Source organism: Aythya fuligula, chromosome 1, assembly GCF_009819795.1.
Source record: "Aythya fuligula isolate bAytFul2 chromosome 1, bAytFul2.pri, whole genome shotgun sequence".
Taxonomy (NCBI): Eukaryota; Metazoa; Chordata; class Aves; order Anseriformes; family Anatidae; genus Aythya; species Aythya fuligula.
Genome location: NC_045559.1, coordinates 143,539,868 through 143,567,319, shown reverse-complemented (window position 1 = coordinate 143,567,319; position 27,452 = coordinate 143,539,868). Strand labels below are relative to the sequence as shown.

General features: G+C 45.0%; 1 protein-coding gene across 1 annotated transcript in view; it reads right to left on the bottom strand.

The window, feature by feature from the left end:
* Window positions 1–358: 358 nt before the first annotated feature.
* SH3RF3 (SH3 domain containing ring finger 3) overlaps window positions 359–27,452 on the bottom strand; it is a 228,454-nt gene continuing 201,360 nt past the window's right edge. Inside the window, exons 9-10 of the mRNA XM_032201942.1 lie at window positions 8,078–8,415; window positions 359–840 (exon numbers count right to left, since the gene is read on the bottom strand). Coding sequence (XP_032057833.1) covers window positions 672–840; window positions 8,078–8,415 — 507 coding nt within the window. The 3' untranslated portion in view covers window positions 359–671. The remainder of the gene's footprint in view (window positions 841–8,077; window positions 8,416–27,452) is intronic.

Genomic DNA, 27,452 nt, shown 5'->3' with positions numbered 1-27,452 from the left:
CACTGACACACTTACCGACAAACTCACGCAGCATCTCTCTGAGGTATATAGAAAGCATGACGTTAACGTTTTGGACTCCTCCTTCTTTCTTGCATGACGACGCGCAAATCTTTAGTCGTGATTTTTTATTTATTTATTTATTTTTATTCCACCCTCCCCTCCCTCTTTTTCCGTCAAGAAAAAACAAAATCCCAGTTTAAGAGCTTCCTAGCACACCTCCGTGAACTCTCAAATCCATCTTGCATAGGCCAGTAATAAGAACACTGCAGCTCTGACAAATAAGTTACAGCAATATAACAACTTTCCTCTTAATTTTTTTTTTCATTCTTTCTTTCTTTCTTTTTTTTTTTTTTTTTTAAAGATATTTTCTCTATAATTTACACAAAGGGATAACAGCCGGAGTTCGGGTCACGTACAGTCCGGATGGGCGTCCTTTCAGTCTGTGATTCCAGGTGGAAGGCACTACTTCAACATACCACTGTATGCACCGCGCGCGGGTTCAGAAGCACAGCGGGGCGCTGCGTCTCCAGAGCTGTAGACTGAAGGGCCTGGGGGAGTCTTTGGAAATAAAAATGGCAGTGGTTATCAGTCCAGTTTCCCTTTGCTGTCTCTCCTTGTGCTATGCAGTTTCCCCTGACAGCTCCTCCAGCCCGGAGAGCTGTGCTCCGTGCTCAGAAGCTCTCTACAAAGCTCCCGGGGAAGAGGCCCGTCCTGCCGTTCCTCTGTAGCGTCCCTTTGTACCAGCCATCCTCCCGCTTCTTGTGCACAAACACAATGTCTCCTTCCTTCAGTTCGATCTCCGCCTCGCTCTGCGGCGGGTAGGGAACCACAACGCGGTACCTTTGGAAACAAAAAAGGCAAAGAGGGTGTCAGACACAGCCCCCCAACCCCGACCTGTGGTGCGGGGCGGCCATGTCGCAAGAGATGGGCGGGCATGGCCGGGCCTGCACCTCGTCCCCCCCTCAGCTTGTCTGGCACCGTCCTGAGCCCCTCAGCACCTCCTGGGCTGGATGTGAGGGGCTGTGTGGACAGACAGGGTGGCTGTCAGACCCCTCAACCCCATTGAGGGCCCCCTGGGGGGTTCCCCAGGGATGTGACTGGGAGGGATGCATCCCCAGGGAGAGAGATGCGTGCCAGCCCCTGCTTGGCTGCTGGGAGCCTTTTGCCTCTTTCTGGTGCCGACCTGTAAAGTGAGATCTGTAAGGCAGCCTGGCTTTCATGCTGCTTTTGCTGCTAATGAAGTGTCAGCGCCAGCAGCTGCCTGAAACCCCATGTCAGGCCGGCCTGCTCCAGGACAGAGAAAGGAGCTGGCTTCCTCCTCCCCTCCTGCGCCCCATTCCTCAGCCCGGCGGCCCCAGGGGCTGCTGCTAGCTCGGCCAGGAAGAGCTTCAGGACATGGGAAGATTTGTAATTGGGAAAAATAAAAAAAAAACTGGCTGTGTTTCGAGGCAGAAACATCACCTCGCCTCTCCCTCCCCCGCTTCCTGCGAACCAGAAACCTTGAGGAAAAATACGTTTGGGAACATCAGTAAGTCAGGTTTTCTCCAAGCAGTTGTGTCTGAGGCAGCTACATTTTCTACTAAAACTCAATATCATGGGAAGATTGGTGGCCAGATCGACCAGAGGCTTTGCTGGGACGTGCTCTGGAGCCGGATGGTGACAGCAGGACGGTGCTGCCACATGCCTGGAGCGACAGCCTCGCTCACTGCCGCATCCCTCCATCCCAAACGGGACTTGGCAGGGCTCTGGCAGACTGCCTTCGGTATCAGCAGAGCAGCCAGAGCACTTCACATTTGTCTTCTTGCTGTGAATGTGCTTTGGGTCCCTCAAACCCAAAGGGAAACTAAACTGGAAAGATGTGAAATTGCTTTCGAAGCCTCTCCAAACCAAGAGGGAGCCCTACCCAGGCCCTTTTACACCGGCGCACTTGTGAGCAGAGCTGGGAACTCACTCTGCCTCACTCTTCTTCCTTCTCAGCACGTGTACTTTCACGGTCCTCTGGCATTTGCTTAACAATCAATACCTGTCTTGCTAATTGCAACGTAATGAATATGGTACGATAGTTGCCAATTGATTATCTAAAGCTCATCTCCTGAGGATTAATATTTCCACAACCGCTGGATGGCCGCTGATGCCCCAGTCAAGCTTTTACCAGGCAAGCATTTATTTAAAATAATATCCTGTCTTTTAGGACTGAGTTTGACATGCTCTGAAGGATCTGGAGCACTCCCTGCAGCCATTCCCTGTGAGGTGGTACCAAGGCAAGGGGTTACAGAACCAGAGAATCCCAGAATCCCAGAATCATCTAGGTTGGAAGAGACCTCCAAGATCCCAGAGTCCAACCTCTGACCTAACACTAACAGTCCTCCACTAAACCATATCACTGAGCTCTACATCTAAACGTCTTTTAAAGACCTCCAGGGATGGAGACTCCACCACTTCCCTGGGCAGCCCATTCCAATGCCTCACAACCCTTTCGGTAAAGAAGTTCTTCCTAACATCCAACCTAACTTGGTTGTTGAGTGGCAGCTGCTGGTTTTCTTTGCAGACATTTCTCAAGTAGCTAGTGACCGCTGTTCTGAAGCTAGGGACCCCGTTTTGACATGACTGTGAAAATACCAGATTTGGTTACATGTTTGGACACCTCCACAGCCAAACGTCCTGTTACTTGGAAACACGTTCAATTCCATTTGGAGTGGGGGTTCTGTTCAAAAACCTGATTACAGCCTCATTAACTTGACAGGGCAATAGTGTCGTGTGGGAAATGGGTTTGTTTGAGTGCCATCAAAAATCTGTTGGTCACCTCCATCAATAAATCTCATTGTCACTTCCTTTCTCTGCGGAAAAGCAAATAACGGAGGTTGAAAAGTGTGCTGCTGGCTGGCTGCAGGAAAACGGTCTATCACGCTATCATCTGTGGAACCGCTACACTTACATCGTGAGGCTTTGCCAATTACAGCCATTATGCAAATGAATGCACACATTATTTCAAACACTCCGCTGCAGTGTTGATTAATTAAATTATCAGAGTGGAACAATTTTAGCTAAGACGACGCCAAGTTTCAGATCTCACAACTCCACGTACAACCGGAGCTCTGCTCCGGGATCTCGAAAGGCTCTGAGGAAGAGGAGGGCTGGAACAGCAAAAGGTTGTGTCTGGTGCAGGGTCCCCCAAAAACCCACCTGTGACTGCCAACACCTCAGGTCATACCTTAAGTGCACGGCCAACCTTTTAAAGGCAGGCTGGGCCCTACGAGTGATGAGTTGGCCGTCCCTAAATGGTTCACATTTGAAGGGAGGTGACCGCGCTCCATAAGAATGTGCCCATCTTCATAAAAGGGATCCTCAGAGCATTTCCTTGGAGAGTTAAAAAAAATAAATCCCAGTCACTGCCTTACAAAACGAAGCACTCCTTCCCATTTAAGGAAACCCCAAACGCTACGGTTTAAATTTAATTAACTACGGTACCTCCTAGGATAACACCGAAGTGTTTTTGATGGAATAAGGAAATCTTAGACACAAAAGCCCTTGCAAATCGGTTAAGAAGTCCTCCGTGGGAGACAAAAAAAATATAAAATAAAATAAGATGCTTGCATTTTTGTTTCCCTTGAGAGGCTTTTGAAGCAGTGCCGGGGAGAGCCAGAGCAATCAAGGTTGCAGTGTGCAGAAAAAAATGATCAGACGGCAGGGCTGCCAGCAAGGGGCTCGCAGGCACCATAGATCGCTCCTGTCAGAGCATGTGCTGCCACTCTGAAACCTCCAGGTGGCATTTCAGCCTAGTTTTTTTTTTTTTTTTCTCTAGAGCTTAACTCATGTATTAGCCATACATATATGCAAATACATAGATTAGCCGTCTTTTCTGGCAGAAAAGACCTTTTTCTCTTTCCCCCCCCCCCAAGACGTTCTCCCTCGCTCCCAAAAAGGCAGTCCTCTCTGCTTCTATTTATATCTCCACTTTCCATTTCCCTTTTTGTCCCCTTGTCTTTGAGAAGCTGCAATAAAATTGCAGGTTTCCTCACATCATGCTGCCTCCTGGCATTTCAGATGGATCTCAGAGACATCCCATTTTTGTCGAGGTCACGCTATACCTCTAATTCACCAACTTTTCAAAACGCTAAGTGGCTGGGCACCAACCACGATTGCAAGTGTGGCAAGCACCTCTGCCTATTATTAACGACGTTGGGTATTTTCTGCTGCAAATTGTACCTTCAGACAGTCATAACTCTGCCACAGGCTGACCATTTCATCCCAAACTCTCCACAATGTCAGGCTGAGGGTCCCACGTGCAGCCTGGATGGTCCCATCACTTCGAGGGAGAACGTCAGGGTATTTTTGCAGTGCCAGCAGGACCCAGGTGAGGGCTTTCCCAAACTGCTATCGCCTCCCTATACTCGGGGAGCTGAGGAAAAACAGGACCATGATGGAAACTGGAAGCCCTGAGATGAGGTGTGGACCTGCCTGCTGAGAGGGAAGCCGTGCTGAGCTGAGCACATAAGGGAAGAGACGTGTGGCTGCCGAAGCCACCTCATCCTCTGCGGAGGCTGGAAGATGCCAAGCCAGTGACCCCGGATAAATTCGCTGAGTAGTGCAGGTGCGAGGCGAGCGGATTCTCCGACTCCTCCAGCTGCAGAGCCTCGTGCCACGCTTTCCACAGAGCGAGACTCATCTCATGCACTTTAGCAGCGTGGGAGGCAGTTGTCTGGTCTGAATTACTCACGCGGGCTCCTCTGCCAGTGCACGCAGACAGGCATTGAGCAGCATTGATCAGAACTGATCGGTAATTAAGGGCTGAGCTCAGGCCTGAACACTGAGGGGGAAAAAAAACACCGAGTATCTGCTTACTGAGTCAATATGTGCATCTAGTACAATGACGGAGGCACAGAGATTTACAAAATAGGGGTACAATAAGGCAAATTAGGACTGCAGGGCTAACCTCCACTCTGGAAATATTGCAGGATTCAATTCCTGAGGTGGCTAATTCCAGTTCCCCAGTCCTGAGGCAGGTGACCCTAGTTGGAGAAGCACCTAACCATGTGTACACGTGTTTGGTTAGAACACACTCCCGAGGTCACTTCTCTGGTATCGCTTTCCAGGAAAGAAGCACGCCCTTCCTTTGCTTTCCCTTCTGGCAAAGACATACGTGCACGCCGAAATTGAAGTCAATGGGTGCTGAGCACATGCTTGAATGCTCCCTTGAACTGAGAGCTCGATTTCTAATGTGGCAGTGATTTGTAGGGAGGACACAGGGGAACACGGAGGGGGCTATTTTAAAGGTCAGACTCACTGCTCCTATTTTATTCTGCAGTGCTGCTGTGGCCACAACGTGCTCGAAGGCTCCCCGAAAACCACGCGAACACCGCGTGGGTGTGCCGGTCGTGACGGCAGGGCCGGCCATAAAAGCTTCATCAGAGAATGAGTGCCAGTCCCTACGAAAGAGTCAACAACGCGTGACATGTTTCACTCAGGTTCGCATTTGGGAACGGTGCCAGCCAGCCAGGGGGACACGGCTCAGGAATGCACCTGCTCTCCTGCTCCTCTCCGGGAGCATCTTCTTGAAGGGGGTGGCAGGGAAAAGAAAAGATAAATAAAATAAAATAAAATAAAATAAAATAAAATAAAATAAAATAAAATAAAATAAAGTAAATAAAAAAGCTGCAATGAGGGCCATGTCATGCACCTCCCAATGGTGCTAGTGGCACGGCTGCTTGTCCTTGACCAGTAGCCTGGCCGTGGCGAGTGCCGGAGACGCCGGGCAGCCTGCAGGGGAGAAGTAGCGGTGCTCTGCTGCCTGTGTGAGCCCCGTTCGAATGCCGTAAATATGAAGGAATGTGCTACTCCTTCCAACCTTCCCGTGCTCCGTTTCTGTGCGCACAGATGGGCGTTGGGGGACAGAAAGCCAAGTACAGCTAAGTGCGCTGAAATGCTCCGCAGCTTTTTAAAATTTCATCCAGCATCTGAATCTGTTTATCTAACCTTTTTTTTTTTTTTTCTTTTCTTTTTCCTTTTCCTCCCCTCCCTTTTCTTTCTCGGAGAATTGCTCCTACTGTGCAGATGAAATGCACCAAAATGCAAACAAGCGAAATGTGGAGCTGAGTGATGTTGAATGCAAGTTCCTCTGCTGCCAGATGTGAAGAGAACAAGTGGTTTGAAAACCGTAATTTGTTTTAAAAAAAATATAATTTGGTACTTCTGAGCAATTTGATGATTTAATGAGCACAGATGGATGTGGGATGAATTTCTAAGAGACAAGTGTTTAATGTATCTGCTCAGATTATTCCAGGACTAAGCATTATCCTTCCTAGTGCATGAAGGTAATTAATATTTCCCATTATGGGCATGAAAAAGCCCATACGATCAGTTAAGGAACGCAGATACACCAATGATATGGAAGTTAATTCATAAATCAATTAAAGCATCTTGCCTGCTGTGTATAATTAGGGTTACTTCAATTATAGCTTATTTTCAGATTTAAGACTCAGGAATCAAAACGCTTAAAACCGGAGGAAGTTCCTCCCCACCATATACTGCAAGCGGAAGGCTTTGCACAGTCGTAGCAGCCTGCATCTATTTGCTCCTCATCCCAGCAAGGCTGAGCAGACGCAGCTAACTCGTGTCCCTCCGGCTCCATCCTGTTTCACTCCAGCTGCTTATAATTGCCATTAGTTGAATGTCTCACTGTCAGGGCCCTCCAGAGCTGAAATGAGAAATTTGTAGGATACGGGGCTGGCCCTGGCGTGTTAAATAAGGTGTCGCCAGGGAATAATGCTCCTCCCGGCTTCTTCTCATGGCTAGGTTTAACTAAAGGTGCAGCATTCCACTGATGTAGTTACGCCGGTGCTAAATCTGGTTTATATTGATTTAGCTTTTCTTATAGCATTAATCTGAACTGATGTAGACCAAATTAAGTGTGCCTAAATAGGGATTGGTTTTTCACTCTTTTCACTAAATTGGTTTTTCATGGATTTTAAGGGCAAGAGACTACTCTGATAGTGTGCTCTTGCTGCCTTCATTACAGCGCTGAAGGACTTGCCTGTATTTATTTCTGCTTCAAGCCTAATAGCTGTGCTTGAACCACCACATCTCTTTCAGACAAAATGCTCAACCCAGAATAAAAATATTCCCATGTCTGCTCCCTTCTTCAGTCTCCTACAGCCTGGTACCAAGCTGTTCCTAAGCCTGCTATTTAACAGATGCAACAAAGATCTGCGTATCACTTCCTAACAGCACATTGTTTTAAATTTTCCATTGTTCTTATGATATTCCTCTGAGCTCACTCCATCTTGCCTCAAATTTGGCTCTTCTGAAATATGCTCTTCCTGGGTGTTCTCCTCACCAAAGAGTTGAATTATCTCTGTACCATCGTGTCTACCCCCTTCATCACCTTCCTCCCACCTTAATCACACGTCCTGCAGCAGCAAAGACTTTATGTTGGGCAGTGCAAGTCCAAGACCCAACTCTTTTGTTAGGGATTCCCGATCTAGAGTTACATCCAATGCCAAGCAATGAATCAGTCTGCAATCTATGTGGTATCTACTGGTCATCTCTGTACAGTTTGCTCAGTAGGACACTTTGTGGTAACAGGCCAGATGCCTTAGAGAAGTTTAAATATGTCACAGGGTCACTGTTATCATCCCAGCCAAATTTCAACCTGCCTTCAGTGAACACTGTAAGGTGTGGACTGTCCTGTAGCATCCCTTGTGATGCCCTGCATCAGCTGCTCTGTAACCCTGACTAGATTCAGAGTCAGGCTGACCTGTCTGACACATTTCATTTCGCCTCTTTCATACTCTCAGACAAAAATGATTTCTTTCAAATTTCTGCAGCTTTACTGTTGTTCCAAAATTGCTACATGAGAGCCTCATGAGTTTATTAAAATGCTGGGATCCCCTTTAGAAGTGGTATTTGCCACAGAACCCACACCCTTTGGGCTGAGAAAGCACTGCCCTCCTCTCCATTTAGCCACCTGCAGTCAATCTCCAGAGCTGAAAAACCCAACAACCCTTGAGCAAGTCAAACTTGCAGCTCTCCCTGAGGATGGCTGCATGCTCCAGGTGACCCCTGGAGACACCCAGCTTACCTTTCCCGAGGCAAAGGCTTGGGCTCTGGTCGAATAGCTGCCATGGAAGAGAGGGGCTGCCTGGCAGGAGAAGGGATGGAGAAATTCAAATCCAAGGAGCCTGTTTTTCTGTGCAGAGGCTCCAGCCCCATGGCTCCCTGCATTTCGCTCTCGATAGGGCATGAGCCGGCCCTGCCGTGGCTGGAGAGGGAGGAGAGCTCGGGTCCCACTGCCCCTTGTAGGACCCCTTCGATGGCCGCCTGGGGGTCGTGCGTGGGGGACACGGACGGCGGGGAGCGCGACTTCTTTTTCGTTGATGCTCCTGCTAGCAGCTTCAGCAGCCCGCTCTTCTTCTCCTTCTGCAAAGGAACCAAAGGAAATTAGGGCAGTGGGCAGACATCCCTCATCCCTGTTCTTCTGCTGGAAAATACCACCGTGTAGCAGGAAACTTCAAAAAACGAAGTTCAACCTCTGTTACTGAAGAGATGCTACCTGCATGATTTTTATAACAATGAGAAATCCTGCTACACGTCTACCTCAAGCACATACAAACACAGAATATTCTTTCCTGCAGCTAGAAAGTTTTTTTGGGTGCACTGTGTGCAGAAACTGCCCATCTTCTGGCACAGAGCACGAGGCTCGAGTTGCAACCAGCAATGCTCTGCAGTCATTTTTCCACTTTTTTTTTTTTAACCACACAAGAAGTTTTGTTAAAGGTCTGTTAGGTTTCTCTCTCCTCCATCAGACGTGCAAGGCATTATCCAAGACTATCTTCAGAGACTCGGGGCTGAGAAGTTTGGCTATATTTGATAATTTGTTCTATAGTAGGTTCCTGGGGGGGAAAAGGAAACGAACCCAGCAACCACAATGCTCATGGAAAAGGATCTCTCTATCTTTGAGCAGGAACACTGTTTGGAAATACGAGCCAGCAATTTATTTATTCTCTGTAGACAAAATGTCTCATGCGAGGTTTCAAATGATGCTCATTTATGTGCTGACTGCTGAAGTAATTTTTCAAAGCAGCTTTAAAGAATAGGAGGGCTACACTAAAATAAATATAAGCTTTTAGAAGATGCTCAGAGTAGTAAATCTACTTGGAAATGTACTTGGAGCATCTGATATCTCAGCTCCCCAAGTTCTCATTTGCACTTTTCAGCTGTCACGGACTGATCAGAAAGCAGGAATACCGTAAATGTTAAAATATGGAAGAGCAAAAGCAAAGTGTAGTTGCTATTTCAGAGACAATGTCCGGTGATTTTTGAAGAACACTCTGAGCTATGCTACGTACGGTGCTCTCCTGCATACCACCAGCTCCAGCTATTAAGGGCATTTGTCACTTACAGGTTACTCTACGGATGAAGGGATCCCTCCTGCCAAGATGTTCATCCGGGCAGAACCTGTGGAAGCCAAGGGAGGCTGGCCATATGGCACCGTCAGGTCTAAACCACTGCCTTCATTCCCCTGGATGCACCAGAAAAGCAAGCCAAAGGCCCCCGAGGAGCATCTCCCCTCCCTGTCCAGAAGGCAGCCTTGCAGGAGCTGTGGTAGCTGTGTTCACTGCAACTCACCTGAGGTACCAGAAAATACTTCATGTGTATAAGAGAGTGTTTCTCTCACTCTCTAATTAAGAAATATCGCAGCTGTCATCATTACATCAAATTTTAAAGCTCTTCAGAAACTGCAAACCTCTCCATTCCCTGTAGCTCACTGAAACAACAGCTCTCGTGATGCCGGCAGCCTGTCTCAATATGGGTTTGAAGGTGTCTAAAGGTCAGTGCCAGCACACAATAGCCCTTGTGGGGCTCTGGAGAAATGGCTATTGTGCAGCAGTGAGCACTCTGAGCCCCTTTAATTGGCAGCTTTGCACATGCAAAGTAACTACAGGAACTAAAGCCCTGTATAATGAACAATTAATATTCCTAGGTGGTAGCAGCTCTTCTCATTTTTGCTCCTGATTTAAATACCCTGGCAAATTTTCATTAGAGAAACCTTGTGTGTCTAACACCACGTAAGGCATAGCAGCCAAAATCTTGGGGAAGAAGGAAACGCATACATCCACGCCCATCTATACATTAAAAAACATTCGGTTTTGTTTACAACAACAGCTTCCAGCCTACGAGGTTAGCTCCGGCATCAGTTTCTACACCGAAACTCCCATCCTTCAGACAGCAGAGAGCTGTAATGGACTCGCTGATGTACCCGTCCTTCTGCTTTAACAACAGGCAAAAATAAAGAATTGATTTTTCAGCCTCTTCGCATTCAGCCGAGCGTTTTACTAAACTTTCGAGGCTAAGACCTGTGGTCTTCAAAGAGCTAAGATGAAGCACTTCATTTAGAAAACACAGACCTGCTAGTCAAAACCCAAAGAGTCCCATCCTTCCCTCTGTGCCCGTGGGCAAGATATTTGGAGGTGAACACATACAAAAACACCTTGGGTGCCTGGAGTGCAGACATTACATCCCTCTCTCTGGCTCTGCCAAGTGCTCGCAGCCTCTTCTGGCCTCACACTGCCAAGATCCTCTGCTCAGAGCACTTCAAGCAAGACGAGGACTGTCAGGAGCTGGTAATTTATCGTGATGCCTCTCATGAGAAACAGATTGGGGTTGAACCTGCTGCGATCAGCAGTTCAGCTTGAACCCCTTCATGCCTCCTCCTCCCAGCTGTAAAACGGGAGTAAGTTAAAACCCCTGCTGCCGTGGGAATTCATTAACGCTACGAAGCCACACGTTTCTTTAAGAGCAACTGGTCCCTTTCCATGGCTTCGATACCAAAACGAAAAATAAAAAAAAGGATTTTGGAACGGAATGTTAGGACGCAATCCCAGAAAGGATTTATTGCGAGTGTCCAAGTATTATGAATTCATTTAATATTTAGTGTAATAGCAACCATCCTTCATAAGAAATTAATTTAATATTTATACGGCTGTCCAAGACAGACCTTTCTGCAGCAGTTTTCCCTGTAAATCAACTAAGTGTTAGCGGGCATGAGTGCTGCAGAGAAATCTTCAGCAGACCCTGTGGGTTTTGAAAAGAGAGAAGAAGTTGACAGAAGACAGATCTGATGACTTTCAGGAATTAGGTTTTTCAACGAAAAAGAAAAAAAAAAAAAGATGGTTTCCTTTTTCCATTCACAGGCTGCTGTTATATCGCTTTCTAGGAAATCTGTAATCTACTGAAACAGCTGTGCAATTATTGAGTTTTCTTTGTCTGGTAGCTGCATTTCCAATTGACTGCAAACTATGTTTGACGTCCCTGCCTCCTGAACCCACCAAGGTCAGACCTTTGCATCTGTGCTGATGGATGGATTCACAGCCCTGACAGCCCTTCTCCCATCTCCTGGCTGCTGCCCGCACGTCTAACCGAATTTCAATCAGCACCTTTGTGCTGCTCAGGTTTTATTCGAGGAGGGTCACGGTCAAAAATTTCCAAAACATTAATTTCATAAGGATCAATACCTTAAAAAAAAAAAAAAAAGAAAAGAAAAAAAAAGAAAAAAAGAGAGAAAGAGTGGAAATAGCTTTCAGATAAATCCCAGTTAAGAAAAAAAGGACTGTGAACACAGACAGTATCTGCAGGCCAGAATTTCTTCCTTCCTTCCTTCCTTCTAGGTGGAAATCAGTTGCTGGCAACACATGGATGGGATGGACAACGTTTCTGAGACCCTGAAGCCTTGGGAAACCAGCACTTGGACAGGTACAACTTCCCCTCTATCTGTCTGATCGATGCTCTGTGGGAGCATTTTGAAAAGTGAGTACAGCCTGAGCTCAAGAACTCATGAAAGACTAGATCAGAATTAAAGTCTCAGATATGTAAATGTTGAAATATTTTGCTTCACAGTAATTGGGGATGATTTTTCCCCTCATTAATAACCCCACTTGAAGATAATAACCAGCTCTTCTTTCAGCTTCGGCGATGAGATGAGCACAGAACGCGGCTCCTTGGCTGATGACTGATAATGGAGTCCCGTGTCTGCAAAGTAATAATCATGCCATAATCCAAATACCAATTATACAGCCTGGCTTTATTAATACAAGTCGTCATTTTCTTTCTTTCTTTCCTTTCCTTTTTTTTTTTTTTTTTTTTTCTCTTCCAAACCACCCCAATAAACAGAAAATTCGGCTTTAATTTCTTCATCTGCAGCTCCTAATACTTCATTTCCTACCTATCCAGGCTCATTAAATAAATGAGGAGACCTTGCTGCAGCTGATGGAGAAACTGGCTCCAGCCATTGAAATGAGGTAATTTCTCATGCAACACCAGTTACATCAATAGATAAGAGAGCCAGACGGAGGAAAAAAAAAAACATTTAAAAATGAAGAAAAGAGAAACAAAACCGCTTAAATGCTGCCCTGAGCCCTAAAGAACCAACGAGGAACTCATCTATCAGTCAGTACCCCCAAAACACCACTTTTATTGCTTGTTTAACTTGGTCAGAACTTTTTTCCAGTAAATTGAAGTTAGTGTCTGGAGAGTAATGCATTTTTATTCTGATTCCAACTTGGTTATTGGTGACCGATGCTTGCATTGGAAGAGTAGGTGGTCTTTTGGATTATCTTTCAGGGAAAAAGCTGTTGAAATCCTGCAAAATTATTGGACTTGAGATTTCGATGATTATTTAAAAAGTGCAAAAACCAAACCAGCATCACCTCAGAGGAAAACTTCTCATCTGAGAACTTTTTGGATACGCATTTGTCACTTGCAGTTTGTTAGTATTTCTGATGAGGCATGGGTGATAGATATGCTTCACAGGACAACAGCAATTATTTTTCCGTAATTGCTACACAAACGTGTCTGATTTTAGGAAAAGACTAGTTGTATATCTCATGTGGTGTGGAAATACATGTATTTGCCAAAGATTTACTTTTTAATGGAGACAACTGCTTCTGGCCAGACGTCTATTATTATAATCTCAGTATACAAGTATGCTAAGGAACAAACAGGATTTTAGGTTCGTAACATCATTAGCTCTTAAATTCCAGTGATAGTAACATGCCTATATACATACATGCACAAACGTATTAGGCTTATGGTCACTGACTTTTACAATAACCAATATTAAAGCCATAAATGCCTTGCAGTTAGATCTCACCAGGCCTTTTAAATGTTTTGAAAACAAAACTGAGAAAAGAAATTAGAGTTCAGGCCCCAGAACCGCAAAGCACACAGGCACTGGGGGGGATGCAAGGCTCTAGAGACTACTAAAAGAGATGCAGAAAGAACCTAAAAATATATTTGAATATTCAATTTAGATGGAATATTAGATCTTTCAAATACTGGAACAAAGTTAAAGACTAATTTGCAGGGAAAAAAAATAAAAATCTGAAGTGGAAGCAGAGAGTCGCAGCCACCACTGGGCTTCCTGGAGTCTTTTGCATTCGTAACAGCCAGGAGGTAGAAGGAAAAATTACTGGTTCTCTAAAACTATTTACAGAGAATGAGAGACAGATGATCTGCTACCCTGATATTGTCTTTTTTTTTCTGAGTTTGATGGAGGCAGAAACTGATGGATAGTTTTGTATTTCTTTGCTTTTCCTGTTCTGGTACGCAGGGAATAGGTGATGGTTATGAAAAGTATGGGAAGTTTTAAGATATGCAACTTACTCCGTGCCCTGATACAACAGTTTTCAGTGATATTTTTTAGAGAGAAAAGCTGAAACAGAGCACCAGGGAACTGAAAACTACTCAATACCTCGACAAAATTATTCAAAATTGTGTGCTGAAAAAGTGAAGTACAGTAACACCAAAGGAGGTGATGAAATCATGGTTCTGGCCAAGTCCATGGCAGCATTTCCACTTATTTACAAGCAGCCAGTATCTCTGGAAATAACCTCAAGCTCAGACGGATGTGTTTTAATCCTGAGTTTAGTCCATCTCTTCCTTTGAAGTGTGAGCAACCTCTCAGGGAGCTCAAAACAAGGGAGCAGACATGATATCCGCGCACACATTTGGCATTCAGCTCCCTTCCTCGCTCAACAATGCTCAAAGCACAAAGCACGGAGTTCTCCTCTGCTCCGTTCTCCTGTCCCTATGCCCCTCAGCCTACAGGCAGAGGCACAAAGCATACATATTTCACATGGTAAGCGTGGTCTCCCATCTCACTTCAGGAGGAAACTGAACAGAGGAGTTTCAGGCAAGTGCTGCAAGCGCGAGATGCCCAAACATGAGCAGTCGTCCAAGGAATCCTCATCCTGTGCTTCTGGAAGGAAAACCTGGCGCTCTGCAGAGCTATGAGACATGCTGTGAATCCCAGGTGGAAACAAGGAGCTTCCTCAGGCTGAAAAGAAGATCGAAGGTACCCTTCCCCTACCAGTATCTCCCGGCAGATAACTTAAATACCCGCTCTGCCCGGCAGGTTTTGTGAACCCCGTTTCCTAGGCACTTAGTTCTACCCCCAGGTTAACTGGGAATTGCGAATTCCACCACGAAGCAAGAGCCTTGGAGGTAATAAACTTCAGCACTCAGCAAAAGTTAATGCTCATTGTGAGACTGGCTGACAAGTCAATGCAGTGCGCGCTCTGGGAATAGAAATCGATAACCCCGAGTATACGCGTGCTGCTATTGACTCTAAATTGGCTATTCTCATACAGAAAGGGAGTCATTCCTAAAACCCGATGCTCAGCAGTATCAAAAGGCAAAAGATCATATTGGGAATTGCTAGGAAAGGGCTGGAGAGCTTGGCAAAGCTCTCCTACAGGAAACACCATTGTGAAAAGCCCCGCCGTGCCTTCTTGAACACCATGTCCTGTTCTGGCCACCGCAGCTGGAAAAGGCTGTGGACTAAAATTAGAGAACTACAAACAGCGCAGGGAATGGCAACGAGGATAATGAGAGGTGTGGAGCAACTCCTGCACAGTGGAGATGCCAGCTTGGAAAGCAGACAAGTGACGGGAAATAGGATAGCGGCCTACAAAACCCATTACTGCACAGAGAAGGTAACTTGGGAACAGATCGCTTCTTTCTCACAATGCAGGAATTAGGGGAAGCATAATGAGATTATCAGGCAAATGGTTGCAACTGAAAAGTAGGAAGCACTTCTTTACACAACACATAATTAAATACAGGCTTGCTGCACACGGGACCGTGGAAGCCGAAAGTACAAGCAGGTTCAAAAGGGATTAGAGAAATTAATGGAGAACCCATCCAGCAAAGGCTGTTAAAACGATGGTATGGATCCAACCTCTGCTTCAGGAAGCCACGAGAGGTAAATGAAACAGCACTTGGAGCACACACAGGGTGCCTCCACCTTGCTGCAAAGAGGTAGCAAGTACCCTAAACTGAAGGCCAGAAATTTTAAATCTTTTAAAAAACATATATATATAAATCGAGTATGGATAAATGATTTAGGCAATTTTGGTAGACTAACTGTAGTTTCCAAGGAATTTAAGCAAAACAGATGGACAGATTACAAGCATCTTTCTGAAAAGTTAGGTTCATTTATCAAAGCTAGAGAAAAATCTATCACAGCTTCACTGACAGCACAGGATTCTGAAACGAGAAAAAGATGTAGGGACGCATTAAATTTTAGACAAACTGCTTAGAAATAGTGTTTTTTAAATATGATGATTTAGACTGACTGGTTAGCTTGCTGCTCCTTGTCTTTTGTAGGGAAATGAGAAAGATTTATCGGTCCTGGGGAGCACTGGGAGCAACACTCGCTTTTTGCAGCAAGCCAGAACAAGCTCACTCGTTGAACACTCGAATGAAAGAAAACCCGTGGCAGAGTTCAGGATGTGCTTTGACACACTCTGATCTTACACATAGTTAGCTCTGGCTCTCCCCGTTCGCGAGGGATGGATTTCATTTCAGAAGCAAACAGTTAGAACTGCATGGTCTTGCCTTGTAATCTTATTAAATGACAGACGAGTGAGATTTGTACTTGTATGGAAAGCAGAAACATGTGGGTAAAAGCTTTGGATTAGTGGAGGTCATCTCGTCCCTTGTCTGTGAGGATTGTATTCCCACTTGGTTGATCCTACTGCAGCAGCCATGCCACCTCGGGCTGTAATTTCAGCACTTCCACCGAGCTAAACAGCATTGGGGTGGCTGGCGCTCAGAGGCGAGACTGCTTGTGGAAAATTCAGGCAGCACAGCAGGTAGATTCTCCTCTCAGCATCAATTCCCCACAGAAGGGAAACAGGGCTGCCTGTGGACAATGAAAAATTGGCAGGATTTGCGCGCGCCAGACACTGAAACACATTACGGTGAAATAATTCCTACAGACAATTCACCAGTTCATAAAAACGCATTTAACTAGAGACCCAGGAACCAGCCGAGACTGACAGAGCTTATCACACCCACATGGCCTGTGGGCCAGAGGCTGTGAAAGCAACACCCGGTGAACCACTCCTGGGACACACACAGCTGGACAAAGCCCTTTTGCCCTACAGAGACCAATTTGCCACATACAGGAGGAGCAAGGAATCCCAAAATCATTTTAAAGGCTTGCAAAGTAACCGGCTGTCAATGTCAGAGGATTGCTCAGGCATGTAAACTACAATTTCTTTGATAAAGTAACCAAGGCACTGCGGCTTTCCAAATGTCACAACACTTGGGTTATTGTTACTAATAAAGCTCTGCGGTACCTAAAGGCTCGCTAGAAGCTGCTGAAGCTCTGGCAGAATTTATTACAGGAGCATCCTCTCTTCTGCAAAAATTGGGTTTCGCCTAGTTTTGTCTTTTTGTTACTTAAAAATAAAAATGGAGCCAGCAAAGACAATTTGCTAATACAAACAACCCCCTTATGCCAAAGTCAGGTCTTGAGAGGAATGATATTCTCCTTTCTTAAATTAAAGAGCTGAGCAAGAAGGATCGTCAGTGAAAAGCCCCATAATGCTGTTAAGCCAAACAAAACAGCTATATGGTAAGGAGGGAAGGGGAGTCAATAGCGTTGTGGCTTTGTTTCTTTTTGCCCTGGTTCATTATACAGCAAAATCGTATCCTCCCACCCTATCTTCCCTTCCTTTGTCTGTTCTATCCACTTTTTCTTCCTAGGCACGTGACCCACAGGTACGATCATCTAATTAAACGCAATTGAGGCACACTGATTTAACTAATTGCTACCTGTCACGTTTCCCACCTAAACCACCGTTCTCCATTTCCTCAGCCCACTCCCACTGTGAGACAAAACACGTCAACTCAGATGTCAGGTGTCAGCTGCCTCGGGTGAACCAAAAGGTCTGGGGAAATGTTTTAAGTCAAAGCTGGCAGTAGGAAACCTTCAGTGGGGCAGCCAGCGAGTGCCTCCTCACACGGGTTGTGGGCATACTCACGTCGTAGCCTCGTGAACTCTCTGGACACAAATGGCTCACGTGCTGCTCCTCTGGAGTGTGCTACATGAGGCTGTGACGCTCAGTTGTATTCTCACAGTTGCCACTGCACAAATATCCAGCAGCAACGACAGATATGCAGCATATTCCTCTTTGCTCTACCAGAAGAGGCCAGAATGACCTGGAATCAAAGGTGGCTCCTGCCAACTAATAGCACAAAATGGTCGATTACAACACAGAAGCTCAAAAAGCCTCTGTGGAAACGTTGGTTGCATAGATCTCATATCTGAAAATCACAGAAACTATATAAAGATAAAATCACTGCTGCACTGGAGCAGAAATGACAGCTTTGTCATAACAGCCTGTCTCCAAGCCTGCCTACCACAGCTGAAGTTGAAAACCCCTTTACGCAAGTCAGATGAAAGTGCACAAAGATTTCCCCTTGACCTCAGTGGCTGATCAAATGACGCAGCGTACCCAAAGACTGACAGACAGCCTTTCTTATTTTCATTTTAGCAAACTGGTGTGGGCAAACTCTGGCTTTGAACCATCTCATCTTCAGTTTGGCCATGGCTAGCTGGAATGTCTCTGCCTAGGAAGAAAACAGAATTATTGGTAGCCTGGTAGTTAAGCACTCACGACTTGTAGCCAAGTTCTTGTACCGTGATTACTATTGCTACATCTGACAGTCCTCCTACAGTAGAGCAGACAATATGATGAGTATCTTGAACAAGTTTGCCCTTTCAAGTTTTTCTTGTTTGGACGGCAATGTGTGTGTTTGAGGGGTCCCTTCCAGACTTGCTCTCTCTCTGTTTTAACTCAGCAGCAGGCATCCAAGAAGTCAGACTGAAGACAGATAACCAGATGTTACCAGTTGCTTTGCAGTGTGTTCCAGGTAATGATTTTCTGTCAAATGGGAGAGCATTTCAAGTAGGTACCAACAGGGCTTGTCTTAGGCCGGTGCTATTCAATCTTTTCATTAATTGCTTGGTAGATGAGCTAGAGCTCTAAAACCTGCAGTGGGCACTGCGCTGAGTGTGTCTGCCAGTAGCTGAGAGAATAAACAGGGTAAGAATTCAAAACAATTTTCCTAAAATGGAGAAACGGTCCCAAATCAACACAGTGAAATTGAGAAAGACAAGCATGACTTGCAACTGCTTGGAAGGATAAATCAAATGCAGAGATGCAAAATGAGGAGTGATAGGCAAGCCAGCAGCTCTGCAGAAAGGGACACGGGAGTTACAGCAGATAACAAACAGGGAGTGAGTCGAGATGCTGCTGTGGAAAAGGCAAAATTCGCCTGGAAACACATTAACAAGCATTTTTTATGTAAGCCATGGAAAGTAGTTACTCAACCCTAACAAGGTCTCAGCTGAATTCCACTCTGGGGCACTACTCCTCAACACCCCAGCAAGCTGAAGACTGCCCAAAGGAGAGCTGAAAGTATTATCAGAGACTCAGAAAACTGTACCTGTGAAGAAAGGCTAGGAACAAGGCTCAGTTGGTCTGGAAGCAGTGAAGTTGTGAGAGCAGAACATGCTATTAGTTCTCTAATACTGAAACTATGGGAAGAGAAAGCTTATCAGCTGCTTCTCCAGAGCAGGACATCAAGAAGCATCTGTAACCATAGAAGATTTAGGAGGGATAATAAGAATTATAAGAATTTTTTTACCAGTAGAGATGTGGAAGGACTGGAACAGATCACCCAGGGAAGTTGTAGAGTGATCTTAATTGAGCGATTTAAAGAGAAGTTAGGCATCTGTGGTCTGACTTTCTGGTGAACCCATCCCATGCCTGTGGGGCCATGATCCTTCCTACCTTCCCCCTGCCACCTTCCCTGCTGGTCAGCAGCATCCCTCGGCCAGGTTGTGTCTAAGCCTGCCAACCAAAAGTATCTGGCTTAGAGATAAAACCTATCCAGAAAAAAAAAATAAAAATTAAAAAGTCAGAAAACCAGTTTTCTCTTTTATGTCCTGAACAAAGCCTAGCTTATGCGTTTCCCTTGACACAGCAGGCACCACTGTGTGGACAGGCTCTGCCTGCCCGACCTCCCCCCTCTCCTGTCGCAAAACTGAAGACAGGAAGGGCAACATGATGTGGTACAGGAGGGAATTGAGATCTCTGAAGTCATCAAAAAAGCCAGCGAGTTCCATTTTTAAATATGCCAGGTCTGAACTGTTCATGAGTGGGGACTAAAAAACACAGAACAGCAAATTTACTTTACTGTAAATTAAGTTGGCCATGGCCTCACATTAAATTACTTCTCTCCCTGGGGCATCTGGCGATGAAGCCCAATGCCAGTCTGCTGCTAGAGTGCTGAATACAGTCTGATGTGAATGAATATTTTACCTTCTATAGTCTTGATTTAAAGAAACTTATCAGGGAAGGAGAACCAAGCAAAATATATGCAAAAAAGCAAAGCAACGTGTTGAGTTATGCCTTTATAATGAATAGTTCTTATGAAAGGATGGCTGCTTGACACCCCAAATTAATTGATTCCAAGCATCCCGCAGACATCGTGTCTGAAAAACAACTTCTGTATGGTGTACTTCCTGAGTTCCTTGGGATGATCTTCTCTCTAGAGGGCATAATAAGAGCATTTTTCTTTAGACCAACAGGGACAACCACTGGCTCCATGTCCTCACTTGGTCTGAAGGGAATTACTTGATGCTTGAGACATTCAGACGGAAAAAAAAATAATACCACCACCACCAAAACTCCCCAGCAGTTTGACTTTAAAGTGGCTTCACCATTTGGCACAATAAAAGCTGAGGGCTCGTGAATCTTTCTGCTGCTACTGCAAAATGGAAAATAAACAAAAATGTACAAAATAAGATAAATATCCCTCTGCTATAACTTGGTTATGCCCTCAAGTTACACGATGAAAACAGAAGCATGCTGCAGATATCTGTTGTCTGTTACAAAGTCCTGTTTCTGCAGGACTGATGTTTGACAGAAACTGCAATTTCATTTAGTTTACGTAATTCTTCAAACGGAGCTTATTGAAGTATTTCTGTGTTGACCCTGGATATTTTAACCCGCCTATTATGAGTAACCACAGAGCAAGGCAAGGAAAAATATCAGTACCTCTGCGACAGAAAAAGAGAAATGTGGACACTGAGAAATTGATTGCTGCCAATTGATTACTGCCAAAAGTTCAAACTTTTTCTCCATAAGACAACTGTATTAGCACTCGAGATATTTGTATCTCGGTGAATAATCTCTGTTGCCTCTTGGCTGTGTGTAAGCACATGGTTGGATAACCACTGAGGAAAGCAAATGAGCCCTGGGCACGTGGGAGGCCGAGATGCCACCGACTCTGATGCCCTGCAAACTGTTGGCAGAGTTGCACTGCTGCTCACACGCAGACACACACACACACAGACACCTCCAGCTTTCTGTCTCCAGTGCTTCCTTGCGTGCTTTTCCCCAAACAGCACCGAGGATTTAGCAAAAACCCACGGGTCCTACGCGTTATAAAACTAGGTCCCTGCAGGTGCCAGCAGAACGCTGCACCGTGGCACCCAAGCAGCTTTTGCGCCCAGCAAGCAGATGAAGTGACTTTCTTCCTGAAGCTAAAGCGCTCTCCATCCTGGCCTCCCCTGGATCCGCTTCCCCCTACGGCCGCAGAGCACAGCACAGAACCACTCGAACCACTTCAGAAATCCTGCGACAGTGCTACGAGGCAGATAAGCAGAGGACGGGGGAGAGGAGAGGGAAGAGGAAGAGCTCTCAGAGGCTGCTTGGCAGCGAAGTCAACGCTGGAAATATCTGTGGGGAGTTCGAAAGCATTTCCTAACATCAAAAATGTGAAGAAGAAAAAGAAATTTTGATCAATGGCTTATTGCCCTTGATCTAAGCAAAAGAATCCTAGCCAGTCAGAAATAACAGAAATCTGTTTTATAGTAAGGCTGAAGTTTTCTATGTTTTGACAGCTGGGGCTGATGCTTTTGGCTGGGTTATTTGCCAGCCCTAAAATATTCATCAGCGAGTTGCCAGGCTTTTGTCCTTTCAAATTGAACTCTAATGATGAAGGAGAAGGTGCTGGAGAGATTTGAAGCATGAGCTCTCTGCCCTAAAGCAGAACTTTGTGGCCTGAATTCACATGACCAGAAAAAGAGGTTTCCACTCCCTGGCCAAGTTTCTGGTGAATCACTTGCTGGTCACAGAGCCAAGATCTGTTCTTCTGGAGCATGGGAAGCAGTGGTGTGCTTGTGAGGGATACAGCCCCCCCTCCTTTGCTGAAAGGAAATGGATTAACAGTGTGCATTCTGTGCACAAGTCTTCAGAGATCTGAACTAAAATATTCCAGATTAAAGAGTTCTTCCTGAAGAACACACGGGAACATGCGCAGCAGAAAAATCAAACCTGACTCTGAAAACGATGGGTGAGATGTTGTTGTTGGCAGCTCTGGGATCAACTCAGATGTCTTACAGATTACCCAGACAAATTAGCTCCACATAATTTATTCTTTATAATTTTCACACAAATTTTTACATTACTATTTTAAGGTTGCTTCTTCCTGATGCTTTCCACATTCTGGTACACTTATTCCAAGAGTGTGAACCAGACTCCTCTGCCGTTGAGCAATTTGTTCATTCCTGTGTCTCGCTCTGCTTTCACGTTGTCACTTGGCTGTTATCGTTCTGTTTCCTACCTGTCCAACTCAGGGGGCTCTCTTAGGTGAACCGGCTACAAAGTGAAAAATATGAAATCATTTCATATCTGCTAGGAAGACTGAATTCCTCTTCTGAAACTTCAGGGCCGGTCATACTGACTTTGTATCTGAAAAATCTACTTTCATCAACTCTGTCCTAAGCTGCTTTTATTCATCCCAGGGTGACCACTATTTTTGTTATGTCATTTTATATCTACACAGTCCCTGCAAGTGCTCAGCACTTCACTTTTGAGACTGATCTTCCATTTTCTGGATAAGGAATTCAATTTCTTTGGTAGATATGAAGCGATAACAAACCCTTTCCACTCAGGGACAAGTTAATATGAGAAGACGCCGCAACACGGCGGCTCCCAATAAATGAAAACTGAAGGTGAACTACCATGTAGAATCACGTCCTTTAGGCGGTTTTAGTTTTTCCAGCCGACAGCTTAAACACACGGCTTTGATGTGAAATCAGGCCAAAGAGCATCTCGGAGTTTACAAAGCCAAATTTTTTCAAAGGGCCTTTGATCTAGCCCCCAGCTCTACGCAGAGCCAGGGTGGGCATTGCCTGGTGGGACGGGGCAGCGGGCTGCGACTTCGGTGTGAGCAGAGGAAGGCAAAGGAGGAGCATTGGAGAAGGAAATCTCACTGGTCACATCTTCTCTGCACATAAAATGAGGCCAGGAATGAGGATCAAACCCCGGTCTGCAACCATTAATCACTGTGGGTTTGGCTCTCCTCCAGGACAGCGTATGGGCCACACCACGTACCAGGACTGTTCTCGATAAGCAGTCTGGATGCAGTCACCCTGCTTTGGGTGGAGAAGAAAGCTTAGAAATGTGGATGTAAGTCATGCTGGGACACTTGCGCGGCCAGAAAACAGGCCTTGGCTTGTTCTACCTTGTAATTGAGTCCTTGCACCGGGATCAAGCCAAACAGACTGTATCATTTGAGGAATGCAGCTATTTTGAGCACAGCTGATATTTGAGAAAGTGAGTGACACCAGTGAGAAAAAATAACAGACAGATGTTTACTGATTCAATCTTCACATGCAAAACTGTTGGTGCATGTTCAAAGTCATTTTCTGAAGATGTGTCTCTTGCTATCTTAACATCAGCAAACAGAAACCCACTGTACTTTCCCATTCCCTGTGACATGCTTATCCAGCTCCTCTCTACATTCCAGGAACACAGCTACTAATTTTAAAACTGCAAATGGATTTTTTTTTCCCCTCAGCACAGTTATAAGGAACATTTAATTTTACATTGCCAATTTTCAAATATCTCTATACACTCTGGCTAGGTAAAACAGCAAGGAGTTGGTGTAACTCCGCGATGAATTAATGGGTTGTTCACTAGAGCAAGCTCTTATTTTCCTCTTTAGCAGATACTGGGCTAGACATTTTGGAAGAGTTTAATCAAAATCCTCAACAAAAGCCAAATGAGTGGATTTTAAAGAAAGTTTAATTACAGTGGTCAAACCACCCAGCATGATTTGCTTGATTTGATTAACGTAATGAGGAGCACATTTAATGAGAAATGCATTAATTCATTCAAACAAGTGGTTTTATCTGAGGTATTAAGCATCAGCCCAGATTATGTACAGCAGAAACTACTATAGCAAAAATTGACCGAGGTCAAGGCAGTAGTCATGCCATAATTACAAGCTCTCGGCTATAAGCTACCAGTTGAACTTGCACGGTGCTCTTCATGACTGAAAAATCAGGGTTTCCGATCTGAAAAAGCCCCCAAACACAGGGTTATACTTCCATTTCGCAGCCGGGATCTCCACCCCTTGCTTTTGAATGTTCAGAAGATTCGGGAACTGGAATTGTTTGAGTTTCAGATGGCTGCACATGCAGATATCATTAACAAATGATGAAACTAGAGCTCAAAGGACCTCTGACACCCCTGCACACCCCTAAAGGAAATAGGGTGTACCCCATTCTCTCTCTGTTCTAGCTCCTTCTTGCTGTTGTAATGTTCTGGGATCGCTCCTTGAAGAGTCAAGAGACTGACTTTGAGGGGAATTATTTCACTTCTGGGGAAGGAAAACTCCTTCTTGGAAAAGAATAAGAACTGGCTTCAAGCAAGAAACATTTAAGAAATAGAAGAAAAACTCTTCTTTATACTTTGCTCCCCTCAACTCCCTTATTTAGCTAAACACCAGCCCCTATGCCCCAGCTTCCCCATTTCAGGTTTCCTCTCCTTAGCTTCACACAGCACCCTCACCCTTGCCCTCCCCACTGATATCCCTTCTCCTTTGCCCCGCTACATCTCCCTGCAGCTGCTAAAGCCTTTCTCTCTCCTGTGCTGCCCTGAGCACGTTCCCTCTTTGACTTCTGCCGTGCTCCCGTGTCTGTATTCAGTGCCCAGCTTGTTATTCCTGCGGCGTCTGCCCTACCTCTGCGTGAGCTGCCTTTCCTGCTGCTCTGTACCGAGTCCATGCAGCACTGCAACAGCTTTGATTTTCAAGCGCCCTACTTCTAAGCTTGCTCCGCTGCCTGAGCACTTTCCAAGCACAGTTGCACAGTGGACTTGAGCACTGTCTATTGCTCTGGCTTACTCAGCTAGCACCAGCAGTCGGCAAAGGATGGCAGCTTTGAAACTGTTCCCTAACTGGGCAGAAGGCTGGTCCCGGGATCCTTCTGGGATAAATGCACACCGACAAGTGCAAATTGGCATGGAGCAGAAATCACTTACATTTTTGTAAGTAATTCTTAAATTTAATATTTAATATTTATTTTTTATTTACAAACGTAAAAACTGGAATCAGACTCCATTGATTTTAGAAAAATCCCCAAACGTGCCTGTATCTGACTGCTGCACACCAAGAGAAACCTCTGAAATGTCACTGACATATTAAATATTCGTGCAGGGAAAAGCCTTAGCAGTGACTGCCTCACCAGTGCACTCAACAAGGATGTTCCCAATGCAAAAACAATCCTGTCTTGCAAAAAGCTACCCAAGTAGCATATACAGACTCATTACGACAGCTGCCCCTTGATGCCACGTTTGGCACCCTTGAGTGGAATCTAGGCAGGAACTCATAAAGCACAAATTGGTAGAGGATCCTATCTTAAAATACATTTTCCCACTATCTCTCATCCTGGCCTTCAAGGAACCAACCAACCTTTCTAAACTTACCGTCTGGAGAAAATTTCCAAGGACCAATATATCTGACTATGCCAAAGTGACAAATGCAAAAAAAAAAAAAAATGCATTTTGTCTCCATAGCCTTTCACAGGAAATATTCTCTACAACAAAACCATGAAACCCAGTGGATCCTCAGCATGGCCAACCCAGAATGTAAACCACTTCTTCCTATGTACCATGTGAACTCCCTCTGTACCACAGTGAAATCACACTAACAATCAGCATGTGAAAGAAACACCCTGTTAACAACAAGAGAATGTTTCTCAAAACAGCTGGTCTGCCTCTGATTGCTCAGCCCTCATCCACAAAGGAATCCTACAAAGAAACTGGAAAGACAAAGCTGGGATTAAAATGCATAATGTGACCAAAAACCATTGAATCCAACAACAATGTTAATTTTATGGCATGTTACAATTTACCTCTGATGCTGCTTGCTAATCTCATTTTCTCAGGAGATAATTATCTGTGCATTTCTTCCACCCTGTGTTCTGTAGAGCTGAAGACCTTATTACCACTCCTCTTTCTAACATCCTCTCTGTTCCTTTAATCTCAAAGTACATGACTGATAATAACAATGAAACTGAACTTAGACAAACTGATTCCAATCTTTGGTCATCTGGCAGTTTGCTAGTTATGTCCATGCTTCTGTTTTTTGCCCCTCAAACCTGTCTGCATTTTTCTAATAATATTTAGCAATTAACAGACTTGCTTCTCTCCACAGATATTCCTTCTGAGTGTGATGGCTGTTCCCTGTTCATCCAAAAACCTGCCCAACCAGCCTTCACTTCGGAAATATCAAGTTTGGTTCTAGACAGGGCTCCAGTTGTGACTCACACCTCCTTTATGATTAGTGACACGGATTTTAGTCTGGCACTATTCAACCTCTCAACAGCTTCAAAGAGATATTTGGGTTTGATTTGAATTATGCAGAGAGCAGGAGCAAAACTTAACTGGCCAAACATCAGTCACTACTTCTAAAAGGAAAGGAAGCATCATTCACTCAGATCTTCCTAAAATGAAAGTGAAATACGACATGGACGAGATTCAGGAACATATTGCTCAACACAGCTGAGCATAGTTTTATACCACTCTGCAGTCAGAGATGACAATTTTTAGTGTCACTTCTGTCTGGTACTTCCCAGGTATTGAACTAATTTTTGACAATGCTGATTGCATTGATGTAGTACAATATTTGTGTCTCCCCTTTATCCACGCAGCTCAAGAAATCATAAATTTACTTCCATGCAACCAAATTCAATAACTTAAAGCTGTAACAATCTGGGAAAGGTTAACCAATATCTTAGGTAGGAATTTGACATACGTTTGCCTAGGAAATTTTGGAGTGTAGTCCTACATGAATTAAAATATATGGATCTACAGAATAGCATGCTAGTTTTAGGAGGTATTAAACGTGCCGCTACCCAAAGCTCAGAGGTAATATGCAGACCTACCACCATGGCTGAATGCTATACACTTCCTTTGACTTGCAGAAGTAGCAGAAGCCCTTGATGAACATTTGGAAGTCTTTCTTCGAAAGCAAGTACCTAAATTTCACATCTCTGGCAGCAGTTTGTGCCTTTCCTCTTTAACTAAAGGACAACCAGAAAATTCAAGATAGGACTACATAAGGGCTTAAAAAACTTATATTCATCATCTTGTGAAACCAGAGGCTGCCTGTGACTCTGATCATTTGTGAGATCTGTAACCTCAGTGTTACCATGTCCAGAGCAAATGTTTACCCTAAGTGTGCCTGTCACCATGGAAAAACCTGGTGAACACACGGGAAGGAATAGTTGCAGATCCAAAGGAAAAGCAAGCCCCTACATCTCTTCTTCATACTCATATACAAACCAGGAGTTTGCTTCTAGCAGGCCATTTAATCAATGGGCTCTGCTAGGCAGCACAGAGATAACCCTCAGCACTGATAAATGGAAGCTGTTAACCCAATGTAAACATTTGGTAAAAGGAAAACCTAAAAGGCAGAGCATGGAGAGCAGCTCTCCATGCTGGCTTTCCTCAGCCTGGTGCACAAGGGATGGAAATGTGGCTGCCAGGGCTGACTCCTGAAGGGCTGACCCTGCCATGAGCTGCTTTTGAGGCCCTTTTCCCTGCTCCACTGTGCCCTGGCAACATTTTCTGCAAGAAAACCAGGTATTTGCAGAGTGCTAAAACTGCTCTGACTGCTCATGCGTTGAGGCTTTAGTGTATCTGGGTCAACCATACTGCCGTAACTTTTGCCACGTTATTGGCAGACTGCTCTTGACTTGGCCATCTGGCTTTGAGGTCCGAGACCCTGCTATAATGTCTTTATGCAAA